This window comes from Apostichopus japonicus, chromosome 14 (genome assembly GCF_037975245.1).
Source record: "Apostichopus japonicus isolate 1M-3 chromosome 14, ASM3797524v1, whole genome shotgun sequence".
NCBI classification, from domain to species: Eukaryota; Metazoa; Echinodermata; class Holothuroidea; order Aspidochirotida; family Stichopodidae; genus Apostichopus; species Apostichopus japonicus.
Window position 1 is genome coordinate 13780300 of NC_092574.1, and position 23953 is coordinate 13804252.

General features: G+C 39.4%; 2 protein-coding genes across 2 annotated transcripts in view; one reads left to right on the plus strand and one right to left on the minus strand.

Annotated features, from left to right (window-relative positions):
• The first annotated feature begins 1197 nt into the window (after nt 1–1197).
• On the plus strand, nt 1198–11522 carry LOC139979491 (uncharacterized). Its single transcript, XM_071990340.1, has 2 exons — nt 1198–1437; nt 3490–11522. Exons 1-2 carry the CDS (start codon nt 1417–1419, stop codon nt 5386–5388), a joined length of 1920 nt encoding a protein of 639 aa, XP_071846441.1. The 5' UTR covers nt 1198–1416; the 3' UTR covers nt 5389–11522.
• A 464-nt stretch (nt 11523–11986) lies between these two features.
• Nucleotides 11987–23953, minus strand: part of LOC139979487 (protocadherin-16-like) — a 61884-nt gene continuing 49917 nt past the window's right edge. The window contains exons 13-18 of the mRNA XM_071990326.1: nt 23637–23770; nt 22999–23208; nt 21912–22144; nt 20389–20671; nt 19417–19703; nt 11987–18567 (exon numbers count right to left, since the gene is read on the minus strand). Of these exons, the coding sequence (XP_071846427.1) occupies nt 15745–18567; nt 19417–19703; nt 20389–20671; nt 21912–22144; nt 22999–23208; nt 23637–23770 (3970 nt within the window). The 3' untranslated portion in view covers nt 11987–15744. The remainder of the gene's footprint in view (nt 18568–19416; nt 19704–20388; nt 20672–21911; nt 22145–22998; nt 23209–23636; nt 23771–23953) is intronic.

The window sequence follows — 23953 nt, forward strand, 5'->3', positions numbered from 1 at the left end:
TCCAAGCACCTGTGAGGATAAGGAATTTAATTTCTCTGGAAAGCATTTAAACCTGGGGGGGTGTCCAGTGGAAGCTTTAGCATTTGGTGATATTTCGTCCCATGGCAACTATCATGCACAAACACATGTCAGCAGGAGGAATTAAGAGTTCTCTGAAATGTATTTCAAGTCTGGATAGGATCCTGATGACCCCAGCTGCAACATTTGCAGATAATGATACATTTCTAAGAGGATTTCAATTTCCGCGGAACGTATCACAAATCCTCAGGAGATCTGAGGGAGAAGCCCACAAAAACATTTTGTTAGCCTAATATTATCAAAAACTGGGAAATGTTGACGTCAGACAGAAACTGAAAGAATGTTTTTTAACTTTTATTTGTTGTGCTTAAGTAACGATTACTTTCACTGGACTGTTAAAGGGTGTGAAGGCTCGCGCACAAAGAAACGTCTCATGCCGGTAATCTGATCTAGTTTCGAATGACGTGTAACAGAAGTGTTAGACACCACCATCGATCCCAGAAAATACACACACAGCTTAAGGCTACCATCTGTAATAAGACACTAGTGTACAGTCAATACAAACAGCTACGGTCAATACCCACATCACAATGTACATAGCAGCGTGGACATCTCAGGTCTCGATATAAAAAACAAGGTACCACGTTTCATTACTGTATGCATTTTGTAGCGACAAGAGAAAACGTCATTTGCAAGCAACGGAAAGTTAACTTTTTCAGAGCGCGGCACACGGTTTAATTGGGCGAGTCTTCAATGCCTTTAAAGATAACGCTCTATTCCATCTCACATTTTTGAGACGGACTCGATTTTCACCGGGGAATGTGACACTCTAATCAATACCCCACCCACTCATCAACCACCTCCGCCCCTCACCCCTCCTCTCCCCCATCCCCTCCTATATCCCCATCCCCTCCCCTCCTCTCCCCATCCCCTCCTCTCCATATTCCCTCCTCTCCCCATCCCCTCCTCTCCCCATCCCCGCCCCAACCCGCGTAGGTACACCCCTGGAGACTATCTCCAATACGGCGATGTACTTCCCGGGAGACAGCCACGTACCTGCCTGCTCCACAGTATACCCTCAGTCATAGAAACGGCGTTTCATTTCTCTAGCATTTACATGACACTGCTTTATGTCCACCTTTCATGATAAATCTTGCGTAATTTAGTCAGTCATATGACATTGATAACAACAGTAAATATAACAGGTGTACGTAAACTTGTACGAGGAGTAATTGGCTAGTGAAACAACGAGGTGATATCTGGTCGAATAACCAATTTACTGCCAAACAAATCATATCAGACATGACAGTCTAATTTTCATTTCAGTTACCAACAGCTAGTGATATATTTGATAGCAATTACTCACCGCAAAAGAAGTAAGATACCGCGAGGGACAAAATGGTGAATCTCCCTGCTGAGGTACAGTACTGTAGGCTAATTAAGGGAACAGGCATAGCAATGTGGAAAACCATTAAGTACCACATAGGTTTTTATTGTATTCAATACAGAGTGATGGGAATAAAGCCGCTTGCGAAAGTGTTTTTCCAAAGGAGTAAATGTATTATCTCAGTTTAGCTTGTTAACATTACTGGCAACATATTCCTAATGGTTTCTTGCTAATCAAACATTGAAAAGTCTCAAATATGACTGAGAATTAATTCTGTTCTGATTGTAACTTTTGGCCTAGGCTATGTCATATTATACAGTCAACACGTTATATGAAACAACTGCAATTAATTTGATCAACCTGGTTTAACAATAACAGTTTATGCAGATAATTTAAATTTGGAAAGATATTTGCTATATATTTAAGGCTATCTTCTACAATGAGTTGTATGTGAGCCATTGTAGACATTTATGTTTTACAGTAATTCAATCAAATTTTGATTAAGTTCAGAACATTTTCATAAATTAATTTGTTAATAAGTGCTATTTTTAGCTCAGCATTCAGAGATCATGTGATTCTGCAGAAATTCTGTCACTTTTTGCCACCATGTTTGAATGTCAACTGCCATTTCATCACTTTTCATTCCATTTGACTGAAATATCCACAGTGGTTTGTGTGAGTTAAGTTTTCATACATTCATGACTCATGAGATCAGATTTTTTTTAAATTTGAAGGTTACTTATTTGTGGTCATTTTCTGAAAAAAACTACTCTCCCTAGAGTTTTTGTCCAAATCTGCTGAAATGTTGTGGATATAATGTTTGAATGGTGGTGAACCAAAATTATTCAGGAAAAAATAGTTTTGTTGTCATGAAAGGGCCCAACACAGGGCCTTCTGTAGAGTTTTAAGTAACGATGAATGAAGGCCACAGATCACATGCAACTATCATGAAATTTTCTTTTCAACGTTTTAGTATTCATGACCAGTATGTGTTTTGGTGTATAATCAAAATGTCTTCCATATTATAGATTTCCAGTCACTGTGAGAAATAATTCCACCTGAGGGAGGCTTGATCAAGTCAAATATTTACATGTTATTCAGGCTTCCTCTCTAGTTCAATGTCATTTTCTTGTAAAAGCACTCCTTGGCAGATTTGCAATTGAACTTTTTCCACACTTTGTGTGTGGAATACGACATGTGAGAATGACATACCTTGTTGGAGCCGATTCCGGTTTTTGCTCTTGAACATTTCTCTGTGGTATCCATGTCAATTGTTAACAAGTTGCAGCTCATTCCATTATCGCATGGGTGCAACTTTTGTGAGCAAGTTTGGGTTAGCACAATTCAAACATGATATCCACAACATTTTAGCAGAGGAATACTTTTTTTTATGTTTCTCATCAACCACAAGTTGAATCAATGTCATACTTGGTAGATAAATGCCCCATGATTGAAATTGGTAGAGATCAAAAGAAGTCAAAGTCCAAAAACCTTTTAAACATGATAACTCCAAATTTAAAGCTATAATAAATCTGTCAATTCTCTTCTCTTCTATGATTTTAGTTTGGTCAAATTCAGTTCAGTTAAGTTTTGTGAAGGGGCTCTACACGTCTTGAACAGAATATTCAGTCATCCAGGAAAGTTCAAGTTGATATACAATTACTGTATACATGTAGTATTGCTTGAAACACACTCAAGCGGCCCATAGCCAGTTTCACTCTCTGAGCTTCAAGGGGTCAACAGGTTATCTCAAATGGTGGCAAAATTGGCTCAAGGGTCCTGACCAGTACATTAATGGTTGATGCTTTGTCAACATTATAACTGATTCATAATACCTTTCTTTATATGTTGCCGCATTAGTCAATACATAATCCTGTTCATTTTGGTGTGCACAAGTTCATGTATATATATTAACATGTATGGCTTAGCACATTATGAATATAGTGCGGCATCGAAACCACTAAATGTTTTCGTTTTCCGGTTATATCAATCTACATTTATATTCTCTGTTTGTGGTGTCGGCTGCTAAGAATCAGCCAATGAAATCGATCGTCAAGTTTGCTCTCTTCTTCATTTTATCACAGGTCATCACTCATGTGATGAGTTTCCTTTGTAAATCGGACCGAGAAGCTGCCTCTCTGGTATCCAAGGATTGGTACGAGTCCTCTTTGGATCCTTGCCTGCATACCCGGACGGTCATCAGGTTGAGAGCGTCTTCCGCTACCATGACACGCCTGAAAGGTCTCGCTCACAGACAGAGCCCGCATCTCAACGTCTCGTTCGTCGACGGATCTGCGGGAAGCAACTGGGTGATGGAAGAGATGGGCCGCCATCTGGGCCCTCATCTTAGGACCCTCAGCTTGCAAGGGTGTGACATTACGGAGCAGATGTTCATGCACATGATCCAGCATTGTCCCAACCTCAGAGCCCTGGACCTCAGCTGCTGTAATGCTCTCTTCATGTCGGGGAACTTCCTGAAGGACGTAGAGAACAAGCAAATTGTAAGTACTACTCTTGGTAAGTTAACTGTGCTGAAGCTCAATTCCCTGAGGTACTTGTCAGACGTCCTCTTCAACCGATTGATGCAGTGTACTCCAGCTGTGGAGGAACTCTACCTGAGAGGTTGTAACATAGCGTTCGAGGTGGAGCCCCGTAACAAGGAGAACATGCAAGCCATCTCGTTAATGACATTCAGTAATATCAGGGCCTTTCTGAAAGGTCACGCCAGTATCATAAAGGTTCTTGACCTAAGTAACACCTCTGTGACTAGTGCAGCCCTCGAGGAGCTCTGCAGCATTCCTAACTTATCTCTTAAGGGTTTGATTCTTGACAGATGCGTTAACCTCAGCGACAAAGGCCTCGTAGCCGTTGCAAAGTCCGATCTCCCCATCAAATCACTGTCCTTCACTCAGGGGGATTCCATAACATCCGTTACCATAGCGGCCCTCACAGAAAACATGACATCACTGGAGTCCTTGACATTCAGTGGCGTCCGAGTCTTACCGGACAACATCACTGCCAGCATATTTTCCAAGTTGCCCAATCTCTCTGCTCTATCAGCATCATGTCCCACTCTGAAATCAAATGGCATGATTTCTGGTTTGCGCTCTATCAAGCATAGTTCGTTAACTAAGTTAGATCTCAGTGGTACAAGCATAAACGACGATGCCATCTCTACATTAGCGGAGTCCAGGCCCAATCTGCTGGAATTGAACCTTCAGTCCTGTCAGTCGATCTCAGATTATTCGGTGATCCTGATATCCAAAGCATTCCCCGAGTTGCGAGTCCTCAATCTGGCTTGGTGCTCGTCCATTACCGACTTTGGCATACTGGGACTAGACAAGTATGCGGAAAAATTTCAACCCAAAGATAACCCCCATTACACGGATCGGTTTACCCGCAGCCATAGCCAAATGGGATTCTTCACCGCCCCAAAGTTCAAAGAGCAGATCCAAAACGTCAGCGAGAAGGAATTGATGGAAGCCGTCCTATCCCGGGATTTTGATGGACTCGGGGAACTGAGAAAGTTGGAGTCCCTGAATCTGAGTAACTGTACTCATCTAACGGACCTCAGCTTTCGACAGGGGGCCGGATTCCCTCGTCTCCGTAATCTGCAGCTCGCCTTCTGTAGGAATCTAACAGACGAGGGGTTCGATGCGATCGCTAGAAAAAATACGTCCCTGGAGGTCCTAAACATCTCCCACTGCCACATCATTACGATCACCGGTCTCAAAGCGCTGGTGACATCACTGCAACAACTCTCCCATCTCAATCTAACTAGATGTAGCAACCTAGACGATAAATCCCTCGCGATAATCTCCAACAACTGCGGCCGCCTGAAATCACTTAATCTGTCCATGTGTCAAAAGATTACCGTTGCATCCGTTAAGAAATTTAGGGAGACCATGCCCACCCTACAGGAAGTAAAATTAGGCCACACGGGGAGCTATCTAGCCCCTCTCAGTCAACCAGAATTCTTTTAGTAACTAGTTGGCTAGAAATACTTTGCAATGTTCTGTAATACTATGTACAGTAAATATTCCTGCAAAAGCTGTTACTGACACCAATTACATTATATATGGGCTCACTGACACTGAAAAGTTTGAAAGGGTGTCTTAACCATTTTTATTTCTGTCAGAAGGCAGTGAAGTCATCCCTTCCTTATTAATTTGTGAATGCACATGTACACTGAGAAATTGTACAATCGAGACTACCCAAGAAAAAATTACCCCTTAGAATTCATGAGATATTACAGTATTAAAAATTAGATGCAAGTACCTTGTGTCTGTGTATCTGTTAAGTGGGATGTTAAAGGCAGGAGAAATCTCTCATCAAAAACCATCAGGAATTTAAGATCACCTGTTTTTCTCCTAAGATTATCTTTATGTTTATTATAAGTATTACATTGAACAGTATATTCACAGAATGTAGTACAGGGCAATGGGTATTATCTTAACCAGTGTATCACATTACTATACCTACAACACTACAGATGGAGACTATGTATTTAGTTAAAAAGTCAATAAAATGACAGGCAAGAAATTTATGAGCCTGGGGGTATGACATAGTCAGTCAAATGAGATGAAACATAGAACATTACAACCTCATGAAGGTTGTTTAATTTATTTGATAAAATTTATATATATTGCAATTTTTGGTGTATTATATACAGAACCATACTAAATTTTCAGTTATTCTTAAGAAACAAAATTGACACTGCCAAAAGTGGTAACTAGCAAAATGTTAACACTGAACTAGTCATGCACACAAATGTATGATATCTCACTATCCATTCCTGCACTCGGTCGTTTCCGGGGTGAGCGTAATATATTATAACAATCCAGTGTTGACCATTACTCAGTTCCAACAAAATGCTAAATTTGCTTTTCTGACTCACACATTTCTTGACCATTTTTCCTACATTTGCTTCCTTTTGTTGTTCCTTCGTCATTTCATGTGCCGTTGTATGGTTGTAGGTTAAACACAGTTGTTTTCAAACTAGTTGTTTTCATACATTTTGCTGCCATTGTTAAGTACAACAAGGCTTACAGTTTTAAGTTTCAATACATACATTTGCTTTGTTGAAATGATAGGTAAAGGTAGATTTAGGCACACAGACAATGCACAGTAATTCTGCAAAGAATTATTTGAATATCATAGCAAAAATGCTAGATTCTGATTTGCTAAATTTAAAATATGATGTATACATTAAATTGGCGATAGTACGAGCATTGAAATGTTCTTTCAAATGATAGCAATGATGACAATCTCGCTGTTTTCGCTCAGTGGTTCAGTTCTATACTTCAGCTATGATTTTTTCCATCAACGGTTTGATCAGATTCCTCTGGAAATAGAAAGAACCATACATTTTAAAAGTCAGGAGTCAACTTGCTTAAAAAGGAAAAATTACCCTTACTTTGTGCATGCATTGAAGTTTACTGTACATATTTCTGTTAAATGGGTGGAATAATCCACAAGTTTGTTTCAAAATACAAAACTGATGTTGCTTTGCCTTTTCACTGTGGCAATTATTGCTGTTTTCATTAAGGCTTTGTAAATTAAAATTTCGACTGAAGAAGTGGTCACATTTTGGCTTACAAACATGGCCACTTCAGTGTCCACCAGTGCAGCTACAGTACATGTGTAACACAGTAACCAAACTCACTGGACATGTAAAGTTACCATACAACACCATAAAGTAGTATGCATAGCAGAAAATAGTACTTCATATTCTAGTCAAAAGAAATGTGTAGATAATTTGAAATATATTGTTTTGTAATAAATTCTATGAAACTATAATTCTATCCATAAGTCTTGAAGACATTCCAAAATTCATGTACTGTAGCTATGATCTATGGGACTGAAATTTTGTATTAAAAAAAAAGAAAAAAAAGGTTACCTTGTAATGGAAAATAAAAACATAATAAAGTGTATTGTAAATATTTTATAGGAGATGTCTTTTAAAGCTCTTCTCCTTGCTCCCTACAGTTATTTTAAAATAGTAAATCATTTCATTTTAATATTTCAGTTTAATTTAAAAAAAAAAACATTTTTAGTCAAAATCAGCTGTCGTTTTTTTACTATGCTTTGTCTGTGTTATTGTGTAGATAAAGGAATACTCAGATTCTCTTGTTGCCCCTCCCCCCCCCCCAAATTTAAGTCCTGAATTTGATAACTTGGGAACCACCTCAGCTTAAGAAGCTAATACCAAATGTAGCTTTAAATTACATGTACAATCTAACAAGAAAAATGTTAAATCGGTTAATATGTTGTTTCTATTGGAAATAATTCACTTTTCTTCTTGAAGTTTTTCCTTGTTTTTCACTTTCTTTTTTTGGGTTAAATTTGAAAGCCAGTAGAGTAAGGAATATTGCTGTTTATTGAGTGTGATTACATTCAAGATTAATGTCAGGTATGCATGCATACCATTAATTATGTTATTTATAATGTTATTTATGCAAACTATTAGCAAACCTTACCCAAAAAGCATGTTGATTTTAAAGGTCTTATTTGGTAGTCTGTATAAATAATGTGTGTCAGTTTATATGACCATTATCACTCAGTTTATCCTCATGATGTAACCCTAGGTTTATACATGATATCGATAGTAACACAGTAACCCTAGGCTTATGCATGATACTGATATATAGTACCCTCATATTTACATCCCCTCCCCCCCCCCAAATTAAGAAAGGAGCATATGCCAGTTTTATGTCTGTGTTAGCATCTGGTACTTGTAAATAAACTTGTGGGTAAATAAATTAAATTAAGTGGGTAGATGAATTATCCTCAAAGTATTCACTTTTTATAGATGTCTGAACGGGTGGTTTAGAAAAACCAAGCACAACTGCATTTCGACTGCAAAACCTAACTCTTGGTATAATGTTTAGTGTACTTGTGGTATGAACAAGGAATTTTCATATTTCCAGTTGAGGGTAGGAGAGAGACAACTAGGCCCTTTTCTCTCTCTCATCCCTTTTTTTTATCTTTGTAGACTTTGGCTAAAGTTGGTCTAATCTGCCATGTAAGAACTCAAGGTACTGTAAAGGGGAAGGTTGAGGGGGGGGGGGGGGGAGGATGCTGGGAGTAATTTAGCAATGAAACTGATTATGTGAAAGATCAAATTTTCCTCCAGATTTAATTTCTTTAATTATATAATCAGTAAAGACACTATATTCATTTCTATTATAAATATAATTCGAACCAGAGTTTTGGGGGGTTTTTTTGGTCCTACATTAACTTAAAAATATATGTTCTCTCGGGGGCTACAAACCATTTGGGATTTAGTTAAGCAAAAATTACTACATGAGTTTGAATTTGGAACATCAAATTATGTGAAAGTAAGAAGTTGTTCAAAACTTAGTCAGTATTAGTCATCCCTAAACCTTCATATATCTTACATTTAATATATTTTTGTTGTGTTATTTGTGTAGCTACTAGTATCTAGGTTATATACATGAGTTAACATCCTGAGTGAAACCACCAAGTAATTCACTGTCGGAATAACAATCTGCTTATTCACATGTATATAGCTGCGTTCCTGTTGTCTTAGTAAGAAGCCTTCCTTTTTGCAATGTATTAGAATGATTGCAGAATACAGGATATGGAGGGACTTTTTGTGTCCTCCATTTTATTCAAGTAATGTCGAATAATAAAGAAATATATTAAAAACAATTTCTCACAAAATGAATATAAAGATACTGTTTTTACAATGATCGGTCAAAAAAGACGTGTCCAACTAGATTCAAGCTTTCAAAGGATAATGATCAAAGCTACTATTTGAGTTGAACTTGGGTCTCAGCTTTACATACTGTGTTTATAATGTCATTGCCCTATTCCCACCGGTACTATCAGAGCTAATTCAGGTGTTGAAAAGAGGTTTCATTTCAAATGTGCCAAATGAAATTTTAAAAACTTGGAGCAATCAACCACATTAGATCAGGACTTGGATAAATGCAAGTGAAAAATTGTAGATTTTGTAAACAACTTGAAACAAACATGGTGGTAGCAATTGTTCAAAGCCAAGATGTGTGTGTTTTTTTTCCCCCAAAGTTTGGGGGTTGGCCGGTTGGAGAACAGTTTTCAAATCTAACAGAAAACAGAATGTTCATACTGTATATGGCTAATGACCTAAAAGTAGGTAGCACACAAAAACAAAATTGTCCCTACTGGTTGCAGCTATGCTGTAAGAAGTCATGTCATTTAGAAAATCCCCTGATAAGTAGAAGCATAGTTGGAAATGTGACCCTGTGGGGGAGGGGGAGGGGGGAGGAGGAAGGAGGGGAAATGTCAGATGCAGTATGGCACCAGGTGACAAATGGGTAGCACATTTTTTGGTCAGAGGACATTATTTTGAATATGTACAGTGAAGATAGACTAAGAAATTTAGTGTTAAATAAATTAGGTATTTAGCAAGAAACAAAACTCAGGAATTGAAAAGAATTTTACATAAACCGATGATTTTCTGTTCCAAGTCAAATTACAAGATGTAATTAATAATTTAATATACATGTATAATTATAATGAGTAAGACCTTTGGCACAGGAATTTCCTTGTTTATTACAAATTGATGCTTTCTGGTGGCTGGGGATATTTAATTTATGCCTGCAGTTGTTTACAAGCAAATTAATTGAGTTTTTACATAGCAAAAATTTTAAACCTATAGATCACTATTGCTGGAAAATATTTAAAGGCTAAAAATGTGTACTGTATATATTTGCCATAAAAACAGTACTGTAATGTTAAAAGTGTGTTGTAATTGTGATGTTAACGTATTTTAATAGTCTTGTAATATGAATCTTTGATGTAAATAAACAAAGAATGTCAAATTATATTTATATTCTTATGATGAGTAGTCAAATACCTGGCAGCTAGGCCAAAGTTTTGGAATGAGAGTTTACATGATTATATGACCAGTGTATTAAACAGGCTAAGTTGCAAGTTTTCATTAACAATTGCAATAACTATTTATATCGGTATTTTGGTACAATTTGGTAGTGATAAAAATCTCTTTTCATGCAATAATTACTCAGAAATATAATTATAGCTATTTTATTCTAATATATTGAATAGTTCCTCTTTTGTTGACCTTGAGAGGCATATCGGTAAAGGCTAGCTCAACAGAAAATATGACAATTATATGAAAATCCAAGATGCTGTATAAATTACATATTATATGGACACAAAAAAATATATAAAATTTACTTTTCTTGACATGATACACAGACACCAAAATGCATTGGATGTGCAGTGTATGTATTTTACATGCTTATTTGGACACCAAGCAGCACCCAGGGTGCTTTATATGACATGGTACTGTACAGGTACACCAAACTGCATTGGATGTGCAGTGTATTTATTTTACATGCTTATTTGGACACCAAGCAGCACCCAAGGAGCTTTGGGTGACATGTTACAGGTACACCTAACTATATCAGATGTGTTGTATTTTGTATGAACATTCCTACTTTAAATTGTCTTTTACATGAATTACTTGAAGGTTCTTGCTGGAGTTTTGTATTGATTTATAATATTTCAGTATTGGTGTGTTAGTGCACAATATTGGGGGGGGGGGGGGGGAGTCTTAACTGGTTGGTGTAGAGTAACTTAAGGCTTCCAGGCAATAAGCTATTCTAGTGTAGAAACCTCTCCCAGCAGACTTGGAAAAGTCTGTTATGATTGCCAGTCTACATTGTTATTAAATTGTATGGTTCTCTCAGTACATGGAAGTAGTGTACATTCGTGTAACGTTTGTTTTTTACGTCGTACTTCAAACTATTAGTGATAATAAGCTTACTTTCATAGCTCATGGTGAAAGTTAGTGTAAATATCCTGTATCGAGTATGAACATTTGATGTGAACGACAAATTTAAATGTTTTTATATGCCAGAACCATTTGTGGTCATCTGGTTCTCGTTCAGATTTTCCTTCAGATTTCTACTTGCAGCCGTTCCTTCCTGCATGATGTGTTTATTTCATCTTAATATTGAAGATTTTAGTGTTCCATTTAATACAAATCTAAATGATATAATTGAAAATTCTATATCTGTTATTTCTTTCACTGTTCTGTATGTAATTTACTGAATAAATCCTGAAATAAAAATTAGTTCAATGATAATCACGATTGTTTCATTTTCTTTTCTCTTCTTTGAATCAATTGGTCTTCAGTTACCTGTCACAAAGTTGCTCTCATGACTCTATCCCTCTCGCCTCCCAACCCGTCTCCCTAAATACATCAAATTGAAGCTAGAGTTGGTGGATGTCCTTCAGTGACAGTTCAGCTCTACTGGCCTCTTCGTTTACCAAGTGCTGATGTCAGGGTGGGGGTGGGGTGGGGGGATGTGGATATTGATAACAGGTTTTCTCAAAATCACGGAATTAGGAAAAATGCATTAGATTAAATTAACTTGTATGCAATGAAGTGTATGGAACCCCTCTCCATTCCCATCCTCTTTATAACATAAGAATGAGAATAAGGCTTTATTGGAGATGAGATCGTGTCAAAGATTAGTCTACTTCAAAATTAGTATGGACAAAGACATCCCCACAAACAAAACAAACCAAAAAAAAAGTAACAACAAATTCAAATTCCCACCAAAGATATATTTATTTCATATTTTATTTACAAACTTGGTATGAAAATTAAAATTAAATATTCACATTTGTACATAAAATGTAAAAAAGAAAAGAGAACGAGTTTAAAAAAAGACAGTTAAGTGCAAGAAACAATTCTCTAAAATTGAAAACGTTTTCAAAATGGAATGAGTGAATTTGAATACATAAGTGCACAAAATATTCATATTCACCAAGATTTTCACCTGGAAGCCCTTTTTTTATATATTTTTTTTTAAGCTTTTCCTCTCCAAACCTTTTAAAACAACTATGAATACAACAAGTAATCAAGAATCCCTAATACAGTAAGGAGACGATAGAAATTGCTCATAACACCAAAAAGGAATAAGAAACAATAAAAAAATGAAATTCCAGTAAATATGCAAACATTAAAATTAGAACAACTTGAACAAACTAACATTGTTTATTATTTTTGCTTTCCTTTCTTCATTCTTATTATATTTTTTGCATAGAATTATTAGTTTATGACCAAACTTGTTTCACATTTCTTCTCAAGCCGATTACAGAGAGATGACGGTGGTAAGAACCGATGACGAATCAAGTCCTTTCTAGGGAAGAGGCTGATTTTAAAAAAGTTTCACAAAATGACTCGGCCAAATCGAAACCATTTTCTTTGTCTGAGTTGACATCTTTTTGGGGTTTCTCCATCTTTTGTGACTGGCATATTTTGAAGAGGAAACTTAAAAGATTGAGTGACAGAGCATTTGTTACTCGAGCTGATGAATACAAAATAAAAACACACGTTTCTATTGAAGTAAAAGTTCCAGGTGAAGAATACAAATCAAAGGCAAAATATATAGAAATAAATGCATACAGAAAGCCGTTTGTCAAAGCTCAAGGTGTTGGAACCCTGTTACAGTACCTCTTGAGCATGAAACACTCCTGTGCCTGGAATCCACCCACTCTCAACCCCCTCCTCATTACCCTTTAACGACTACCTACCCTATATCATATTTATTCTTATATATTGGAAGAACAGCAAATTAACTATATAAAATCCCATTAATATCTTCTTCTGTTTCTTGTGGCTTTCATATGTACATCATATGGCTGAAAAGCAGACACATTTAGTTCACATGAGGTTGTCAAAACATTGAAGGTTGCCTGCCCCTTGCTTCTCAGTCGAAGAATTAGAGATACTTGGTAAGGAACCCTGTTGAAAATCACATCAAACTGATATCTTGAGTTGCTGAGTTACAAAAATCTGACATTTACGTTTAAAAGACACAAAATATTACTCTCAAACATGACATTAATGGCAAGCCAATGACACCTGAAAACACCTCAAGACTGGTCTTTATCGACATTAATGTTAAGATGAAACTGTTCTTCTATGATACCAATGGATAGAGCCCTAAACCCTTACTGTCCGATAAATGACAAACGATGACAACATTCTGTAGTAAACAATGTAACAAGATTACAGGCTAATGTTGGACACACAATAAAACACTCAAGTTCACACTTGTAATGCGAGAGTAAAAACGAGTATGAACCCTGCGGGTTTTGAACTTCCTCATTAACGAAAAAAATGAAGTCCCAAAAATGAGGTCAAGTGCTTCAGGTACAAGTTCAAACAATGTGGGCATTTTCATTTAGCAAATTGCAAAGATCAGTTGATGAGAAGGTTCCCTGTTGCTCCTCTCCAGCACCCTCCTCATACCCCCTCCACACCCACTCCCAATCCCACCTCTCTCTATCCACCCCCTTATTATTTTGTTATAATGCACATTGTGAGCGTGGCAGCTATTTTAGATGTTCAATATTTTTGTAAGTATCAAGAAACATCATCTGACCCTGTAAAGTATTTTCCAAAGTGCATTGTAAAGTCTCTGCTATGAAGAGTCAACAAACAATGTCAAAATATATGAGCAATGAATGCAACGAGAACAGGAATGCAATCAGTATATGAATGAAAGCAGTGAATACTTGAAGGGATTACCAAGAATAAAATCTGTAACCGACAGTCAAAGACATAATGGAAATTGATCATCCCTACTTAAAGCTTTTATAATCATATTTGGTATACACTGATTTTACCATCACTGGAATCGAGTCACACAGACAGCCTCTAGACAAACACACACAGTCAACTATGATATATACTCATACATACATGCATACATACATACTTCTATCCATACATACATACGTATGCACCAACATACATACATATGCACGCATGCATATGCATGCACACCCACATACATACACACATAGATGCATACACACACATGCACGCAAACATATATTTCCATCCCTACATACATACGCATGCACGCAACCACATACATATTCATGCACGCACATACATCCATACACATATACATAGATATTAAATCAGTGAGGTATGATATACATAGTAATAAAGTTTAAAATGGGTTTGGTATCCTTCAACACATCGAGGAGTAAGTACAAGGTTTGAATACACGTGCACAGCTGAATTAAATTTAGTTTCAAATGAAACCCAATGAATACATCAATTAGGATGGTCTACATTCAGACAGTCAGAATGACTTGAATACAGAGTTGAAAGATTGTCTTAATACCAGATTCAAAGTTACTTATATAGATAGCATATATGAGCTTTTTCATCTCAGTCAAACAACACATGACAACATGAATGTTCATACTGTATATTTGCTGTATGGATTCAATGCACAAGCAGTAATGTCTAATACATGGACTATCAAGGTGTAAACTCATTGTTGTGTTCCCTCCTTGAATTCTGTTCACTTTCAGCAGTATAGTCAGTATTGCGAAGTTCGGCATACTGCGAAGTTCGGACACCCTAAGAAATACACGATTTCACCATGAAAACCTACAGGAAGAGCCAAATTTCACCAAAAAGTACGAAGCTACAGTTATTTTCTCTCCAAAACGACCCTTGTGCAAGAAATTACTTACATATTTGTCAATAAAATGACGAAGATCTATGAAGTCTGTTATAATTACTGAAAGAGCAACTGCGCCACCAATTTTATCACCAGTGCCACACTGTGGGTTGCGTGTCCGAACTTCGCAATACTCTAGCAAAGAAATACCAGTTCCACAATCACGAAGAATCTTCTTGGAAAACAACGTGAAAACAGTTTGCAGGAAAGAAAGTTTGGCCGTGTATCGTACTATAACACAATTCTCCCACCATATGAAGTATATTTTCTGGTGATTTATACCAGAAGATTTAGTTTTGGGGTGTTTTAAGTCTTAAGTGTCCGAACTTCGAAGTCACCATGCTACTAATTATTTTAAGAAAGAAATAAATGCAGCATTTCTGTGACAGACAATTACGTCAGATGTAGTCGTGTACTTAAACAAGACAATAGCCCTTAAATCACCTTTCGGGAAGGAACTATGGGAAGACAAATGGTTTCGAGAACTAAATCACTGGTTTGAAATGTGAACATCCTCACGGCACGATAAGAGCGTATGTGATGCACAGAGAAGCTTAAACTTGCTGTTTTGCTGACACCAACATCTAACAATATTGCAATATTAAGAAGAAGAAAACAAGAACCAAGAAAACCACCATTTATCCCCACTTCTTATCTCATACTATTCAGATGAGAATAACATTTACAATATTAAAATAGTTGATTGCTTTGATCATGAATATTGGAGGAAGTAAAGGACAGGGTGGTTCCTCTACCTCATCTCTGGCTTCTGTGAGATGTCATTCTCTTCGTCCATCATTCATCTACCCTCCATCAGATTTGGATCTCTGCATCGTGTGTAAGGTGAGGTGGCATTGTGACCATTACCCCACCCCGGGGTGACCTGGACGGCACAAATGTCTTGGGACCGCCCGAGTTGCGCCGACTGCTCTGAGCCGAACTGCCCCCCGTGGATGTCACCAGGGGTGACAGGGACGGCGACCCTGGCGCTAGCGGCGAGAGGGAGGGCGAGAGGTCGGGGGTCACGGCAGCGGGTATAAATGAATGGTCGTACGAGATGGGGGAACGGGGCGAGTTTCCGTGGTTTAAGGAGTGGTTCATGGAGTTGTTCTGTTCTACGGAACGGTGCAGCTGCTTGATGGGTCCGTGGACGACGTTGGTGATCAGTGGCGGGGGGTAGGTCTTGTTCAGGGGCTGGAAGGCCTTCTGTTGAAATGGTCTGCTTTCGGTCTTCGACGACACCAATGAGTCGTCCTTTAACTTGGCGATTTCGGCGAATACGTGTGCCAGGGGTTGAAACTGCGGCCCCCAATCAAGGAGATAATCCCAGTTATAGCTCCCCGAAAACTCTTCCTCGCTATTCACGATGGAGCTGAGGGAGCCTCCCATGGAGGGCTGTATCTCGTTGTTATAACCAAACACGTTGACACCGTCCACCACGGCAATGTCTTCGTCTGTGATGGCTTCGTCTAACTGAGCATATATTAGGTGCCCTATCTGACCCCCTGCCTCACCCCCTCCTTCATCGCCAAAGACATGCATGCTCTCCACACTGGTACTGAACGGTTTGGTCCGTGGTGAATTCATGTCGGAAGCGCTGTACGAGCCGTCGTCGTGGTCTTGCTGGATGCCGGAGTCCAGCACGTCCCTCGGTTGACGTGGGACGGTCCTGGCATTTATCTGCCGGATCTCTTCGTCTTCCACGGTAGCGGAGCCGCGGCCGCTGGAGGCCGAGTGGGACTGGTCGGAGATGTCCGTCTTGTGACCGACCTCCATCGAGCTGTTGGTAGGGGGAACGCCATACATCACCCTCGGTGAATTGGGGCCTTTCAACATGTGGTTCTCCGTTATGTTTGGGTTCATGATTCCGTGTCCCATCTCGACGTTCCTATCAAAGTTGGCATCGTAGAAACGAGGCGACACGGAGCGGTTGAGGTCTGCTGCATCCGCCCGGTCCTTCTTCTTCCTCTTCTTCATGAAACAGACGAGGACGAACAACATGACCAGTATCAGGACAACTATGGCGGAGCCGATCAAGATGATAATCAGGTACAACGTACCCGAGGGCCCCATGGTTCTTGGATCAGGTACGGGGGCGACTTGGACACTCACAGAGACTGGTGTTTCCAACGAACCCTGTCGACCAGAGCTGCCAATGACTATGAAAGGGAACGAATCAGGGTTGGCTTGTCTTTTGGACCTCTGACTGTCACTGCTGAAATCCTTTCTGACCGTGATGCGGCCGGTGAGTTCGTCCATTTCAAAATATTCCTGTTCGTTCTGGAAGCGGTACAGTATCACACCGTCGGGTCCTCCGTCCTTATCTGTGGCACCGACCTGACCCACTTCATCCCCAACCTTGGCGTCCTTCAGGACTTCAAACCGGTAGGAACTTCTGTTGAATTCGGGAGCGAATTCATCCTCTCCTGTGATACTGACCTGGGCCTGCACCTGGAGACTCTCTCCACCTTTGTCCATGGCACGGATTATCAGGATGTAGGAGTGGGCCTCCTCATAATCAAAGGCTCGCTTGGAGCTGACTTCTCCCGTCCTGGCGTCGATGTCGAAGAATTCCAGTCCCTTGCTGTTGACGATGGAATACTCCAGTTGGCCGTAGATGCCTGTGTCTTTATCCAGTGCTGCCACGGTGAATACCACACCTGGCGGCGTGTTCTCGGCCACTCTCTCCAGGTACATCATGACGGGAAAGTACGGGCGATTGTCGTTCTCGTCTGTGATGTTGATGTGAACGATGACGTTGCTTGAGGAGGAGTTCATACCCCGATCAGATGCCATGACAACCAGTCTTGCCCCCGGCATCTCTTCGTGGTCTAATTCCCGCCTGACCGTTATAACGCCAGTGACATCATCGATCGCAAAGTAGCCCTTGTCGTTGCCAGATATGATATCGTACGTTACCTTGGCGTTTTCCTCTTTGTCCAGGTCGAACGTATGGACCTGAATTATCTCCGCGCCGACGTCCGCTCCTTCACCGATCTCTCCCAAATACTCGGAGGGACTGAACACCGGTGCGTGATCGTTCACGTCCAAGACTTCAATTACGACTTCGGTGGTGGAGTTTCTCTGAGGGCTACCCCGGTCTGCCGCCCTCACTATCAGAGTATATACGTCGGTGGTCTCCCTGTCGAGAGGATTGAACACCTTGATGTCGCCAGAGTCCGCCGAGATGAAAAACTTATCCTCCTCGTTCCCCGATACGATGGAATAGTCGATCTTCTGGTTGGCAAAATGTACGTCTGCGTCGCTGGCGATCACCGTGACTACCAGAGTGTCCTCCAGAGCGTTCTCCTTCACTGACCCCTGATAGATGGTCTTGGAGAACTCTGGCGCATTGTTATTGACATCCAAGACCTTGATGCGCACTGCCACCACTTGAGAGAGGGAGGGGGTGCCATTGTCCGTGGCGGTCACCACCAGCTGGATGACCGGTTGTACCGTGTTGTAATTGATCTCTTGTTCGGTGTAGATGGCTCCGGTGTCGGGATCAATGGAGAACTCTTGAATGGAGGGAACGTCCATGCTGAATCTTATCCTAGCATTCTCGCCGCTGTCAGCATCCGTAGCATTCACCGTCATCACCAAATGCCTAGGAGGAGTGAGCTCTGGTAGAGTGACCTAAGGGAGAAGAATAAAATAAAAAAATCAATTTTTTAGTAAATTTTGTCGATGGTTTTACCCTAGACTTTCCTGTGAGAAGTGGCAACGACAAGTGAACAGTAAAAGGGATTCTACGAAGGCTTTATTTAGTCGAGGACTGTCGCGACGAGAATTGCTTTTACCGCAAAAAGGGGTCACCTTATCAAATAGCTGGAGGCATCTTAAAGTAAGGGTGGACCGGTTGTGAGGAGACAGGTCAGTCATGAAACAAAGTAAATATATCATTGCAATGGAAGGGATCAGAAACAGATCACCATCTGTTAAATAAAAAACTAGGTGCAAAACCATCCTTACACCACCAAGTTGCTGACGACAATACCTGGGCCCTTCCATGAGAACAGGTTTAGCTTTGTGCGATTCATATTTTCGTTCTTACACACAAAAGCTACTATATATTAAAATACACCATTTTCATTTGATTAACTATGACAATTTTACCAAAAAAAAGAGTTATCTTACTCAATAATAGACGATCTGTTGTGCTCTCCTAAGTTTATTTTCTTTCTGTTTGTGACATGTGTTTTTTTTAGTAATTCATAAAATGTAGAATTTATTTAGTGTATACTCGAGACACTTCAAAATATCACTACTTTAACTCATAATTCAATACAGCATATATCCCCAAATCATCTTCCATCTATCACTCTCCATCCTCCTTGACCTGTAGAATGTCAGACTGGCTTATGGCAATGACTTTTAACGACCAACGAACTATCAATTTCAGACATATTTATGGTACAGAATTCGATGGGAAGAAACTTCTTCTATTTTTTTTAAGTATATAGCGAGAGAATAAAATTCCCGTACCTGGTACGACTGCTCTGTGAAGACGGGGGCATTGTCATTCTCGTCTTGAATGTTGACTGAGATGTAGGATTGGTCAGAGTGTTGGGAATCCGATGCGGTGACCACAAGATTGTACGACTGCTGCCGCTCCCTGTCTAAGGGTTCGGCTAAGGTGATCGTCCCGCTGTATGCGTCGATGTTGAACATCCTGTCTTGGTTTCCGCCGGGGGCAAAGGAATATGTGATCGTCGGGTTGATGTCTGGATCCACGGCCGTCACCGTGGTGACTACAGAACCAATCTCCAATCCTTAAGAATGAGAAGAAAGATGTACTTCAAGTATCTATTATCACATCACCCAAAAAATGCAAATTATTTCCACAAGGTGATAGGATTATCAAATATCATAACGAGGCTTAACGATGGTACCTTAGGAGGCCAAGAATGACCCAGTGCTGGATTTACAGAGCCAACTGGATTTTAAAAAATATAAATAATGACCATACACAATTGGGTGTCTGTATTTCCAGGTACAACCTCTATCTATACCTTTGTTACTTGTTCATAAGCATTAGTTAACAGTCAGAAAAAAAAACTTGTTTTACTGTTTCTCCACAGGTCTATCTATACACTAGTAGAAGCTTTTTCTTGCTAATTTCCAGCAATTTTCATAACACCAATTAAGATTCGGCAAACATGTTTGCAATATATATAACTGTGACTTCCATGACTAAATGACTTCCTTCCATTCAATCTTCCCTTGCTCGGACAATTATGAAAATATGAATGTTGATCAGGGTGCAAGAAACGGCTTTATTAATTAAATCATAGAATTAATTCTTCATGATGTAATGGAATCATTAAATACTTGATAAGTTACCTCAATTTGCCAAACATTCTGATGAATGATGGTCGGTGTCGGACCAACTTCAATCTTATTTTGAGCTCGAACAATTATAACTGTGACTTGAAACATTTTCAGAGACAAACTTACCTTCGCTTATGCTAATAGGGGCGTAGATTGGAAAGATGGGTCTGTTGTCGTTCCGGTCGTTGATGGTCACCTTTATCATGACCGTGTCGTCCTTGCGTGGGTTTCCGTTATCCCTGGCCCGGAGGGTCAACCTGTAGAGGTCCTGCAACTCCCTGTCCAGATTATTTTTCGTGGTGATGATCCCTGTCACTTCGTCGATGGCGAATGCGTTGTTGGTGTTGCCGCCAATGATGTGATAACTGATGTCGCTGTTGGAACCGTAATCAATGTCAGTGGCTGACACCTGTATATCCAAAAAAATATATAAAAAGTCAAAATTGGAACATGATATTTTGGAATGATTTGTTCTCTTAAAGGGATGATATACCACTGGGTTGATGTGGGTTGCTTAATAAACAACTTGTTGGAAAAATTTTCTGTACAATTAGGTTGACACCACGTCCTCACAGCAGTTTGTGTGGTGAAGATATGAAGTCTTTGGATTGGTGATTGTGATTTGTGATTGTGTGTGAATGAATGTGGCAGCACCACAGGGAATAATGTCATCACGGATGTGAACGGAAAATATTTATGATTTTTATTATTATTATACTATCGACATCAAATCACACAGGGAAATAAAACATCTACAACAACAAAATAATCCATTTCATAGAAATTGTAAGTAGAGAGAACATTGAAAAGCTGAGAAAACATTCCAAATCTATCACATTTCAAGGATAAAGCAACAACAAGATTATAATAGGAAAGGAAAGTTTTCAAGGAAAACTCTGCCATGACTACATGACTGCCCACCTGCTGTGATCCACTCTCAGCAGTAAAGGAGTGCTTAGTCAAACAAACAGGGTACATTAGACTAACAATGCCCCCCCCCCCCACAAAAGAAAACTTTCTTTATGATAATAACTCTGCCACCTATATATCTCTTTGAATGAATACATCATAGGTCACACTGTGTTCTGGCAAGTAAACACCGTTAAGCTTGAAATTACAACATATGACAGGTGGAATGTCTTCTGCTAATTCTGCATCTCACCATCTGTGCTATCCAGGTCTTGATCTGCTCAAGTCCAGACTCAATCAATTATTTCCTAAGGGTACTAGGTAAGAAGCCCCCAATATCACCTAAAATTCCAGCATCACACTAATTTTAATGGTGGTTAAGAAGTGACAGGGGTAGGGATTTCTCGCGTCATTTTTAAACTCAAAATAAAACAAAAAGTTCTGTTAGCAAAATGCTTATCCATTAAAGAGCCTGTGTAAGAGAATGTGTTAAAGTGGGCCTGCATTTCGATCCTAGCAAGATCTTCTTCATAGGCTGACTAATTAAAAAATTAAAATAAAATAAAACTGTTAGCAAACTGCTTATCCACTAGAGAGCCTGTAAATATAAAATTGACAGAACAGATGAGACTACCAGAAAAAGAAAATTCTTAGGCTTTAGAAAAGAGTTGATCATTTAACAGAGAACGCTGCAAAGGGTTCAATTCAGTAATTCCATTAACTTTTATACTCTCTCGTACCTGAGTGACGAAAGTCCCTGGTTCGTTTCCCTCTGACACTGAACTGGAATATCTATCCTGAGAAAACTGAGGAGCGTTGTCATTGGCATCCTGTAAGGTCACCGTTACTTTGGTGTAACCGTAAAGCGGGATGCTGAGTTCCGCGGTATCTCTCGCCTCCAAGATTAATACAATTTCAGGGTTGGTTTCGTAGTCAAGAGTGGACGAATTCTGTATCTGGATGGTCGTAGATCCTAGCGGACGAATCAGAATCAAAATCCTGTTAGCTCCATTTTTTGGCATCTCAAAATAGGTCAACTGGATTATAAGTTCTATTACGTTATTAGGTTCAGTGCTACGTCTTTCCTTATGAATTTGAGTTACATAGGCGACTCTAGACGTTAATGTTAGTATCCTTAGTAGCAACCATAGCAGAGAGAAAACCACTTCCTAATGAACGCTTGAAAGTTAACTTTAGTGGTTACTTTGACAAATATGCAGAAGAGTATATAAATTTGAAGAATTGGGTTGGGATAGAGGATAATCAAACACATTCATCATGTGATTAATGTTTGATGTAATATCACATAATTGCTTGTGATGAACAACACATCCTAATTACTGAGAAAATGTTATAATTCTTTCTTTTTGAGTGGGGGTGGGAGGGGGAGGGGTTTTTTTTTCTTCTGGGGAATGGTAATCCGGAAACCCTCTCACGAAAAAGATGGGAGTTCCTTGTTTTTCTGTATATCTGATTAAATAAAGCAGTTAATATGAGTTAAGGTGGTTCTTCCTCTACAAGCTATTTGAGAGAGGAGTGAAAAAAGAGGAAAGGAGTGAAAAAGGAGGAGAGGGGGGAGGGTGAGGTGCTTCACCTTGAGCATCATTACCACATAGATCTATGGGGATGAAGATTCAGGCTGCTCTAGCATGAGTCATAGCACTGAGGTATCATGCAATAATGGTAACACCCTCATTCCAAACAACATATTTCTGATAATATATGAATCGTCACTTCCAGCCGCCATTTGGTACTTCATGAATATTTAGTTATCGCAATATAAACAGTCTGTTTAATTCCTTTAATTCTTGGAAATTGTTAACTTACCACCATTCTCAGTCAACAGTTTAAATGCACCCATTTCATTGCCACTGGCTATACAGAATTCGATATCTCTGTCACGTGGTTGGTTGGCCAGGTCCACAGTGAGGACATTGGTGTCAGCAGCAGCATCCTCCTGCACAGTTGCCCTGTAATCAGAGTTCCTGAATGCAAGCGTCCAGGAATTGCTGTTGCTTACCCAAATTTCCAACGATGCTGAAAACGTCAACGAGAAGAATGAGGTGTCAGTGATGTTGATGCAGTGGGATGAAACCCAAAATAACTTAAATGATACGGTCATAGTTCCAATTTAGCAACTTAAATTCTACATCCAACCTACCCAACCTCCCCCTCCCCCATCCTAATAGAGTCTTCACAAGTCACCCAAAATTACGGTTTGGTCCAGTCGTTATCAGTAATTGTCCCAACTCAAGCCACATAATAAACTACGGACGAACAATTATTTCTACGTAACATAGTAAACACTTCACAAATTCTTTCACTTTGGAAGATAGAATGACATTATAATCTACCTCAATTATCCTTCCACCCTCACCTCGACACCACTTTACATTTATATCGAGAACAGGAAAACGAAACTTTCGTCGAGATTTCAAGAGTTAAATTAGTGCCAAAGAATTTACCTTCTGTGGACAATGACGGGGATCCAGAATCGTAAGCTATAACCTTCAATTGGTAGAAATTTTCTTCGGTCAAAGTCACCTTTGTCTTTACGACGTGACCGTCTATTGCAAATTCTGAGGATGGGTTCATGAATCTGCAGTAAAGAAAGTAATGGTGACAGGTTACGGCATTTCTGCCCAAAGATCATTGCTTTTACGCAAAAGCAGTGCTTTTTTTTTTTCTCTGGGAGATCACTAGGCAGACCTTCTCATATTTTCACATTTGAAGTATTTTGTGATTATCCATATTGCTACAGAACAGAAACAAAGGAAACCAA

Coding starts and splice junctions, on each gene's coding strand:
- LOC139979491 (XM_071990340.1), top strand. CDS start 1,417: ATGGTGAATCTCCCTGCTGAG. Junction 1,438..3,489: donor TGGTGAATCTCCCTGCTGAG/GTACAGTACTGT, acceptor ATTTTATCACAG/GTCATCACTCATGTGATGAG.